This window comes from Cucumis sativus, chromosome 3, assembly GCF_000004075.3.
Source record: "Cucumis sativus cultivar 9930 chromosome 3, Cucumber_9930_V3, whole genome shotgun sequence".
NCBI classification, from domain to species: Eukaryota; Viridiplantae; Streptophyta; class Magnoliopsida; order Cucurbitales; family Cucurbitaceae; genus Cucumis; species Cucumis sativus.
Genome location: NC_026657.2, coordinates 20202916 through 20214068, shown reverse-complemented (window position 1 = coordinate 20214068; position 11153 = coordinate 20202916). Strand labels below are relative to the sequence as shown.

Genomic DNA, 11153 nt, shown 5'->3' with positions numbered 1-11153 from the left:
ATTTTTAACTTCGCTTTTTTAGTTTAAGAGCATTTTTTGAAATCTTTGAAAATTTAATGGTATTTCAAAAGTTTAATGTGTGTTTATATACTTTCTTTCATTTGATTAGTTATTGTTTTAGTATGGTTTAAGAATAAATTTTTATTTTAATTTTTTGTAAAATTACATGAAATTTTATGTTTTGACTCAAAATTTTAGTTGATAATAAAAATTAGAGTAAAATTTTGATCTATAAAAGGGTTTTTTTTAACCTTTTTAAGTTAAAAGGTTTTTTTAAAACTTTTTTTAAGTTAAAAAAATATTTATAAAACTTTTCAAAAGTTTAGTATATTTTTTAAAATTTGAGCAAAACATATCTAATAGAGACCAAAATAATATTTTAAGTAAAATTTATTTTAACGAAACATTTAAAAAAATAAAACATTGAAACTCCTTACAAAATATAGCAAAATTTATCGAATTTTCTATATATTTGAAATTTCGACTATATTTTATAAATTTATTTTTTTCCTTTTTTTATGCTATTTATAACAATTTTCTAGTTGATAAATTAGGTTGAGTTTTTTTTTTTTTTTTGTTTAGTAATTCCAAAAAAAAGGAAGTAAAATTAATTATAATTTCACTAGACACAAATATGTAAAAAGAAGTTTAACAAATGCACCTACGAATATTTTATCAAAATTCATTAATTTATTATTATATATATATGTTTTATCCTAAAAGATGATTCTACTCATCTAGATTTGATATACAATTTGAAAATCTATAACCAAAATTGATATATAACTTGATGGTTAAAATTGATTTTTTGCTTTATTCAAAATAATGAAAGTCTTATCCTCAATTGCATGTTAGAGTCCTCATTAGCTCATTAGTTTAAATGTGTTCAGTTTGATCATGTATCTAAATTAAGATATTTGATAGTGTAAAGGTTGAATAAAGGAAATTAAATAATTAATGTAATAATCAATTTTGAAAGTTACCTATTAAAAACATTTTTCAGCAATAAAACATATAATTGAAATAATTTAATAAAATATTATCAACCTACAAAGTTGCTTGTCACTTTCATTTCCTTTTTTTTGTAAATTTGTTTGATTAATATTCTATTTCATTATTTGGTTGGGTCATCTAAAGCTTTGTGATGTAACCAGGAAACAATGTTGAAATACATTCATATATTAAAACTTTTTTAAAACAAATCTAATAATTTAAAATTGTATATTGTTTCTTACACACAATAACGGTTCATAAATATTAGATGTACCTAAATTTTACCTTTTTCTTTTTTATTTTTCTTTTTGCTCAAAGAAAATATATGGAAAAAAGTATCTTTTTATTCTTCAACCTAATTTCCATTTCATCCTTTTGCTTTAATTTCTAAATGTTATACATTTTGATTTCATTATATAGTTTTGAATTTTGTTTTGTTTTAGTTATAAGGTTATAATTTTACTTTTAACATTTAAATTTTGTTTCACTTCCATCTCTTACCTCTTACGTTTTAAAAGATTTTATAAATATAATATAATCTCCATTTTTCACAAATCACTCATTTTTTGTCTTTACTGTTTTAACGTAGTTAATAAATTTAAAATAATTAATATAGTTATATATCTAATTAAGTTTCATTATTTTTTTAATTAAATTTAAAATTTTACTTACAAACTTAAGTAAGAGACCCACATTAACGTCAATCATTCATTATTTAAAGTAATTATGTAAAATAAAAATTTGAAACTAAATTTTAAAATTTTCCAAACAAAACTTAAACCGATAAAACTTAAAAACTAAATTGAAATCAAATTCAAAACCGAACTAATAAATATTACGAAGGACATACACAAATCAAGGCAATATAGTATCCTAAACTAGTTGTAATTAAAATTGTATATAATATTCTTTTAAAACAAAAATTTGTATGTCATAAGTTTATTCTATTAGTTTTGCTAGTTTAATGATTGATGTGACAAGCTTTACTGTATATACATTAACTTTTCTAGTTTAATAATGTTCATAAGAGGTAAAGAATCATATATTAAATAGATCATATGTATTTGACATACAATTTGATGTATCTATTCTTATTCTAACATATTGACACATCAACAACCTATTTAAAATATTCATACTCCATCATTCAAAACTAAAAGAAAAAAATAAATAAAATACGATCTTCATCGATCACATTTAAGTTTCACAAAATATTGTAAAACGTAACTCCCTAAAATATCAAAATAATTTAGTGAAGAAATTCTTCCTTTTATCTTCATACTTTTCCTCCAATCTTCATCCTCTTCTCTGATCAAGTTGTCTTTTCTCTTCTATTACATTCTATTGAGTATTTGTAAATCAATATATTTTATGTTTTTTTATTGTATTTTGTACTATTATTATCATTAATTTTGACATATTATGTTTTTGGCCAGTTTAGTAAATTGCATTCAGTATCTTTATCTTTAATTTACTTATATCTTAGATTTTTTAAATAAAAAATTGTATCTTCAATGTATCGATATTATTCTAATTTTTTAATAGTTGATTTATAGTTTGGAAGTGGTTCATGATTGCATAAATTGATTTCAAACCATTCAAGACACTATTTACATAAATAATTGAAAATAAATATATAATATATTGAAAACTTGACATGTTTAAGATGTGATTCTAAACTTTGAATTTTATGCCAACAATAAAACATTCCCCAAACTTGAATAACTTAATGAGATAAGAATGATAATTGGAAAGAAGAAAAAGAAGTAAAAAAGCAGAACCATCCAAGTTATAAAATAATTGAAGCAAAAATCTCTTAAAAAGCCATGAAAAAGCCTCTAAATGAATAGGGAAATGAAAATGATTGAAGACTAAAACCTTTTTCTCATTCCTATTACAAAATTAAAAGTGATACGTTGTTGTTGGAGCTCTTTCGAGTATTGTGCACTAAAGAAGAAAGAACTATTTTATATATAAGGACAATCTTTTTTTTTAAAGAAACATAATTTTCCTATCAATTTCATGTCATCATCAAGATCATAATATATTGATAATGATGTATTATTGTACATCATTAGAATATATATATATGTAGCTTCTAAATTAATTGAATGGTTTAGGGTAATTAACTTCGCCAACTTTTACTCTTGTTTTCCTTAAGAGATTGCCATCACATCACTAAACCCTTTACTTTTGAACATTCATATCATTTCATCCATTTCCCCTTCAATCATTCAATTATTTGATTCACTTTTTAATCATTATTAAGTTTAAAAAATAAATAAAAAAATCTTTCCCTTAAACTTTATCTTATAATGTCAACTTTGTTTTATCTTTTGTCTAAAAGACATGACTTATTCAACATTTTTTTTAATCTTTTGTCTAAAAGATATGACTCATTCAATATATTTTGAAATTTAATAAATATGAATTGATGTCGAAAAAAAAGATTTTATTTAGTACCAAGTTGAAAATCTATAAATTTATTAAATTTATTAAAAAGTATATACAATTTGCAAATGAATTTCAGCCACCATCATAATAGACATCAATTTTCTCAAACAAAAAAACAAGAAAAGAAAAAGTTAGAAAACCACAATGTTTTTGTGTTGTGTTTATTAAAATTTATTGCCAAATTTTAAGAGATGGATGATACGATCTTGAAATATGTGAATAATAGTATATATAATAAGAAAATAAAAGTTCATTTTGTAAATCTTGTGAACCAAAATTTTGAACTTTTATTATTTTCTTCGGAGCTTCAGGATTCTTGCTTCTTCTTTTTCTCCCTCTTAGCAATTTTTTATGGAATTGATTAAAAACTAAAATTTATATAATTTTGTTCATCCAAGTAAATAAAAAATTAATACACCATCAATTTTATCAGACTTGTTTCTTAGGTGAGAAAATTATTACAAAATTGCATCTATATTCTTTAAAATCAATCCAATTATAAATATCATCCAAAACAAATTCATAAACTTAACAGATACGATTGGAGTTTGATTTTTAAAAGTAATAATTTTAGAAAACAATGATTAAGTAGAGATGATTTTCTAAATTTGAGTTTATTCATTTTTATTTTTATTTTTTTGGTTCAAACCCAGAATTTTCTTTTTCAAATATTTGGAAGTGGGTTTGAAGCATTATATTTGGCTCCAAATTATTTTAGAATTAGGAAATGAATAGAAATGATATACTTTTACATAAGAAAAAGAAAGGGACCAATTAATAGATAAATCGGGCATTGGGGCAAAATCAATTTCCAAATTTTCTTTTAACTAACCTAAATTTCTTTTAAAAAAGAAATATGTAGGTCAAATTTTGATAGATTTAAGAATTCAGAATTGTTGTAATAAAGCTTTTATTTATTATTATTATTATTTTGTAATATGATAATTTAATATAAATAAAGAGTATAAAGGTATTTTAGAAGTGATATAAAAGTAATATAATTGAGATTGGAGGAGGAAATAAGAAGGGGATAGTGGAATATAGTTGAAAAGGGGAATGATTGGATTTTGACTTATTCTTAAAAAACAAGCTTTGAAGGAATGAGAAAATATAAATGAAGCGCGTGCCATGTCATCATATAAGGAATAGTTAGAGGTCTTCGTTTTGACTTCAACATACCACCGTGGATGTTGTTATTTAGATGGTGTCACTGCTCTCGTGGCAGTTTCTTCCATTAATTCAATTTTGTTTTTTTTTTTTTTTAAAAAAGAAAGAAATGTAAATGAATAAAGGTCGACGTGGCGCCGTCTCGTGGATGTCACGTGATGTCAATCCCGTCAAATACGGTCGGACCAGTTAGCGCCATTTATGTGTCAGAGTTTCAAAGAGGAAAAGAAAATGCGTTCAACTCCCACTATCATTTCCTTGCGCGTGAACTCCACTCACTACTTTTCTTTTTTGCTATCCCCTAACCATTCCAAAATTCTCATGCAAACGAAAACAAAACAAACAAACCATACATTATTTTGTTGATGCACCATCTTCCATTCTCACTCGTTTATTTGTTTGTATTTATACTATCAAACAAAAATTACATCAAATGACAAAAATATTTAGAAAAAAACAGCTTATGACATTAATTTTTTGTATGTTGCGAATATGACAAAATTAGTGATAACGGCTATTATACGGCTATCGAAAAACCATTAGACGGTAATCATAAGACTATTAAAGGGTCATCACTTTTAAATTTATTATTTCTGTAAATTTAGAGAATGTTGTGATATAAACTCTATTATTTTTTTATTTATTTATTTTTACTATTGTTGCAAAAGCTCTTCGTGAAAAAATGGTTAAGGTTGACAAAGATAATTTTTAATGGGTCTTGAAACATTTGTCGTAGACTCCTACAACAATGTTAATGTGTTTATGATTCTGTGTGGATCGATAAAGTTGGTTAAAATGCTAGGCGCTGCACTAATAATCATGTGGTGTTTGAGATCCAATGCCCCAATGATCAAGTTAATGATCATTTAGAGGGTAGAGCAGAGAATTTGAGATGTGTTTTTGGATACATATCTTAAATGTCATCAACTCTATTGATAATGTAAAATTAAGTTTTGTAGCAATATAATCATTCGACTATTTAACTTCTTGGAACATTGATCAAGTTGTTAATAACTTTTATAGGATTAGTCTCCTCAACTTCTATGGACTCGCCTATGAGAGCCGACTTCTATATTCATTATGGCTTTATACCAAACTTGATGGGCTAGTCTTCATATTTATACAACTTAATTTATGTTTTTGGGTCGACCAAATATTAGACAATTTTGATCTTTATACTTAACCAAATAAACATTCACTTTATAGCTTTAGAACCATCCATCATGAATGGAGATACATTTTTCAATCCTTATAATTAAGAATTTCATGGCTAAGCTTATGAGCTCCAAAAGTTAATTAAAAAAAGAAGGATGGATTGAAGCTAACTAATATTTAAAATATGTATTTTATTTTGATAGTAAGGACTCCAAGTTTAGATGAAAATATTATAAAAAACATTTAAAAAGATAAATTAATAAATAAATATTGAATTATTTAAAAATAAAATAAGCATGGGTATTATTTATATGTTTATTTTGTGTATTTATTATACAATAAAATGAAAAGATGGATAGGATAGAAATTTAAGAAAAGAAATTAAAAGGAAGTAAGAAGGGAGTGGTAGTTAATTAAGTTAGCCACCTTCCAAAGAGGCGCGTGGAATGAAAGGTGTGAAGAAGAAACGGCAATATTCAAGAAAAAACCAAGAATTTTCAGACTCCTTTCCCCACCGTGTGGTCGGCGAAGTCTTCCGCCGTCAAGTTCTGTCCAACCTCCGTCATTCTCCGCGGTACAACAACGACCTCCTCTCCGTTACCGTTAATTCTCGTCAAAACAATAAAACCCCTCTCCCCTTCATCTCCATTTTTTCAAACATCAACCCCAGCTTTCCCATTTTCTTCACGAAACAAATCTTCTTCCATTCATTCTTCACCCAGAAACCCATTTCCGGAATCACTTCCCCTTCCCCATTTTCCGCCCCTAATTTCAGGTGATATTCGAAACCCCCTTTTCAATACTCTCTTCTGTTCTCTTTTTTTCTTTTATCGATTCATGTTCTGAAAGTGTTTTATCCGATTGGGAATTCAACTTCTGTTTTCCTTTCGCCTATTCTCTCTGAATTCAGCACAAAAGCTTATGTCATTCTTGTTTCTTGTTTGTTTCTCACAGGTTGATTTTTGTGCTTCTCCTGTTGGAGATTGATAACAGCAATTTGTTGTTAGTTTTCAGTGAAAAAAAAAAACCTTCGTTGTGTTAGGAGGGGAATATAATTCTCTGCTACAAGAACTGATGCTAAGTGTATAGCATGGACTCTCATCAACTCTTTGGATTTGGGGTTAATAGTGCTGCTGGTCTTTCATTTACACCTTCCTGTTCCTCTGTTCCTTCTTTACCTAATACTTTGCTTGGACCCTTGAAATTCAATTTAAGTAATTCCCCGGCTTTGTCTCCGCTATTCTCTTCGCATTTTGAATTCGATTCCTTTACGACGACGACTGTGAGTGATAGTCCGGATCAAAGAAACTCCCCAGATAATCTCTCTGGACTCAGCCCTTCTTGCAATTCCTCCTTTGAAACCAGTAGCTTTAATCAAATAGCTTCATCGTATTTGGATACTTTTGAGGACGAGAGTCGGCAATTGTATTCGAGGTCGAATGCGTTTGTTTATGACGGATGCTCCACTGAGAACATAAGCTATACTTTGAAACAATTGGAGAGTGTTCTGATGGGGCCGGATAATGAGGAAGTTGTGAACAAGCCTGATGTTTCGTTTGGAGTGAGTGGCAGGCCACAGATGATGGGGCCGAGGTCTTACTCATGGAGCCAAGATCGACATGGTGGGTCCTATGGTGTTCAGTCTCAGGCGTCGCCAGTGTCGAGAAGCCAGAAATCCGAGGCAGTTCACTTGGGGAAACGACAGAAATCGATGGATGAATCATTGTTGCAGCAGCAGGGAGGATTGCCATCGGATAATTTGAAAGACTTGTTGATTGCTTGTGCAAAAGCTTTATCTGACAACAGGATGAAGGATTTTGATAACTTGGTTGCTACAGCAAGAGGCGCCGTGTCTATTGGTGGAGAGCCAATCCAGCGTCTTGGCGCTTACATGGTGGAAGGGTTGGTGGCCAGGAAAGAGGAATCGGGGGCAAATATATATCGAGCTCTCAACTGTAGGGAGCCTGCAAGTGATGATTTGCTTTCTTATATGCATATGCTATATGAAATCTGCCCCTACTTGAAGTTTGGTTACATGGCAGCGAACGGGGCGATTGCTGAAGCCTGTAGAAACGAAGACCGCATCCACATCATAGACTTCCAGATTACTCAGGGAACGCAGTGGTTAACTCTTCTTCAGGCACTTGCAGCAAGGCCTAGTGGGGCTCCCCATGTGAGAATAACTGGTATTGATGACCCTGTTTCTAAATATGCCCGTGGCGATGGGTTGGAGGTTGTGGAGAGGCGGTTGGCCGAAATCTCCATCAAGTATGGAATACCAGTGGAGTTTCATGGAATGCCTGTTTTTGCTCCACACATCACGCGTGATATGCTCGACATCAGACCCGGGGAGGCTTTGGCTGTAAACTTCCCATTGCAACTTCATCATACCCCAGACGAAAGCGTGGATGTGAACAATCCACGCGACGGTTTGCTGAGAATGGTGAAGTCGTTATCTCCAAAGGTAGTAACTTTGGTAGAGCAAGAATCAAACACCAACACAACCCCTTTCTTCAACAGGTTTTTGGAAACTTTAGATTACTACTTAGCAATCTTTGAGTCCATTGATGTCACTCTACCAAGGAACAACAAGAAGCGCATCAATGTTGAGCAACATTGTTTGGCCAAAGATATTGTTAACGTCATCGCTTGTGAGGGGAGGGATCGAGAAGAGCGCCATGAGCTCTTTGGCAAGTGGAAATCGAGGTTGACAATGGCAGGGTTCCGCCAGTCCCCATTGAGCTCTTACGTCAACTCTGTCATTAGGAGTCTGCTCAAGTATTATTCGGATCATTACACGCTTGACGAAAAGGATGGAGCTATGCTGCTGGGATGGAAAAACAGGAACCTGATATCTGCCTCGGCTTGGTATTAAGAGCATGAGATTGGAGCAAACCAAAGACCGAGCTTGTGAAAATGGGTTACCGGTGGCTCGCTGACAGGCTTGCTCGGATGTGAAGCTGCTGATATCAACCATTGAGCGGACCTGGACATTCAAGTTAATACTGTGCACAAGACAGTTGATGTCTAATTTGTGTTTATGTGTAAGAATTGTAATTTTATTAAGGTCTTTTACAGCTTTTGGACATAAGAATCCATTGTTCAATAGTGTAATTTTATTTTACATATATATTTTTTTGTGTACTTCCAAAGCAAAAAATTGTTGAAGAAATAGTTCTATTTGAAGACGAAATACACCTTTCAAATCAAGCAGAGTTGATCAGGGGACAAAATTATTGGTAAATTACCAAAAATAGGGTTATTCTTAAGGGTATAAAGAGTTTTTGAGATGATTTTTAGAACATATAAACTAGGAAAAGTTTATTTTCCTTCAATTAAAAAAAACCCTAAAAAGAAGAGTTCTCCCTCACTTTCTCTTCTTAGGTGTGGCTGCTCCACAAGAAGAATTCGTTTGGCTGCACACGAACTATGGGATGGAGTTAATGACTTCAACACCAATGACAACAGTTTTGACGATTTGGGCGCAACTACTACATTCCTTTATTTTGGTTTGAGGTGAAAATTCTAGGGAAGAAGAAGAACTAAGAAACCATGCCGAAGAGAACAACACATACATACTCGGGTGAGGATGTCACACCAGAAAGACCAGATTATCATCTCTTTGTTTGCTACTGTAAGCATTGTAGATCGCATATCTTAATCATCAGTAATCCTTCGCCTTCACTCTATACTCTCTTCATTTCAACTGAACAACTTTGTTGACAATCAAATTAGAATCAATTTATTTACAAAGGAAGGAAAGGTGGTTTCAAGTTTCCATTTTTTGTTGTTGCTATTAGATGATTGGTTTATGACACATTGTTGGTTGCTTTCTTTCTAGCATTGGACTTCTTTTTCTGTTCACTTCTGGACCACAGGAAAGGAGAGGCTTATAGCTTAAGTGCATATATAGAGCGCTTTTTGATTCGTGGATTTTCACCATTTTTACTTTGTTTTTATCCTACTAAAATACCATCATCCCAATTACTTATTATCATTTTTTCAATTATTAATTCAGAAGTTGTGAGTGTTTTTTAATCATTAGTTCTTGGATGGAATGAAAATATTCTTTCTATTTGAAGAATGGATGTAACATAGACTTGGTTATCATTCTGCTTTATTCTAAAAGTTGAATTGGAAATGACGAAATTTAGGTGCATGCCTACTTGTCTTCTTCTTGAAGTACATAATTTGTCAATTAGAGTTTGTGTGAATTAATGATCAGGAATGTATGGCTATTATTCCAAGAAATAAGAATTATTGCATACTATTTAACCATACTAAATTTGAATACTATAACATACTCAATTGTAGAAGAAAGATTGACATACATTTGTGTTGGACAAGAAAAAACATCTTACAAGGTTAAATATCAACGAGGTAGGGAAATTTTTTTATTGAAAAGCTAACTTTAATCTCTCACTATCATGTGTATATGCATTTGACTATTTTGATTTTGTGTCGGAATAGCTAGGAAGAAATTTGCATTGGAGATGACTGAGGTCAAAATTCTAAGTTATGTATAATATGATTTCACTTTTGAATTTATAAAATGTTTGTTCTTTAGATGGTCTAACACTAATATTTATGAAACAACACAACCAATGAAATTTCTAACTATATTAACAAATTGAGGTTTGTCATCGGGTTACTTGGAACTTAATATCATTCTATCTAAAGAATGCATGCATAATTGCATGAAAAATCTATCAAACGTCAAACAAACATCTAAATATTACATTGGTAATATTTTAAGATCAAAGTTTGGAGTGTCATTATTCCACCTTGGAGAATGCACTACTACAAAAACCATATTACTTGACACTCCATGCTTTCAAGTACTTGACGTTTTTATTAAAAATTGTCAAGTAACATGTAAATTTGATGAAAAATGTCAAAAATAAGAAGAAAAAAAAGGCGGAAGTTTGGTGAAAATTTTTGCACTTCTCATTTTCTGTTTTTACTTGACGTTTATAACACGTCAAGTAACTTATGTTTTATTTATTTTAGGGTTTGCACACCTGAACCCCCAAATCAACCCACACCAAAGCGCATTTCTTCTTCGATTTTCAGACATTCCATGGATTTCACCTTTCAAAATCCTTCTCCCTCTCCATCAACCTCAAAATCGTCTGGGTCATGTCTCCTTTTCCTCCATATCCCATGAAGACATTTGAAGACAAGCCTCTAAAACTCCTCAATTTAACCAATCCAATGCTTGAGAAGATGAACTTCATGTCCAACATCGGTCTGCTTGTGGCCTTCATCTTTGAAATTGTCCACTTCTTCGAGGATGGTACAACGACGATGATCTCAAGGATTGTGAAGATAAAGCATCAGTGATTCTCTTATTTTTGTACTATTTCTTAGTCGGTCAACTTTAG

At 30.7% G+C, this 11153-nt stretch overlaps 1 protein-coding gene across 1 annotated transcript; it reads left to right on the top strand.

Annotated features, from left to right (window-relative positions):
- The first annotated feature begins 6396 nt into the window (after window positions 1-6396).
- Window positions 6397-9002, top strand: LOC101216606 (scarecrow-like protein 21). The gene is made up of 2 exons (XM_004151919.3): window positions 6397-6544; window positions 6724-9002. Exon 2 carries the CDS (start codon window positions 6860-6862, stop codon window positions 8642-8644), a length of 1785 nt encoding a protein of 594 aa, XP_004151967.1. The 5' UTR covers window positions 6397-6544; window positions 6724-6859; the 3' UTR covers window positions 8645-9002.
- Window positions 9003-11153: the final 2151 nt, after the last annotated feature.

Excerpts from the sequence above, each read along its gene's own strand:
- LOC101216606 (XM_004151919.3), top strand. The coding sequence starts at position 6,860 with ATGGACTCTCATCAACTCTTTGGATTTGGGGTTAATAGTGCTGCTGGT.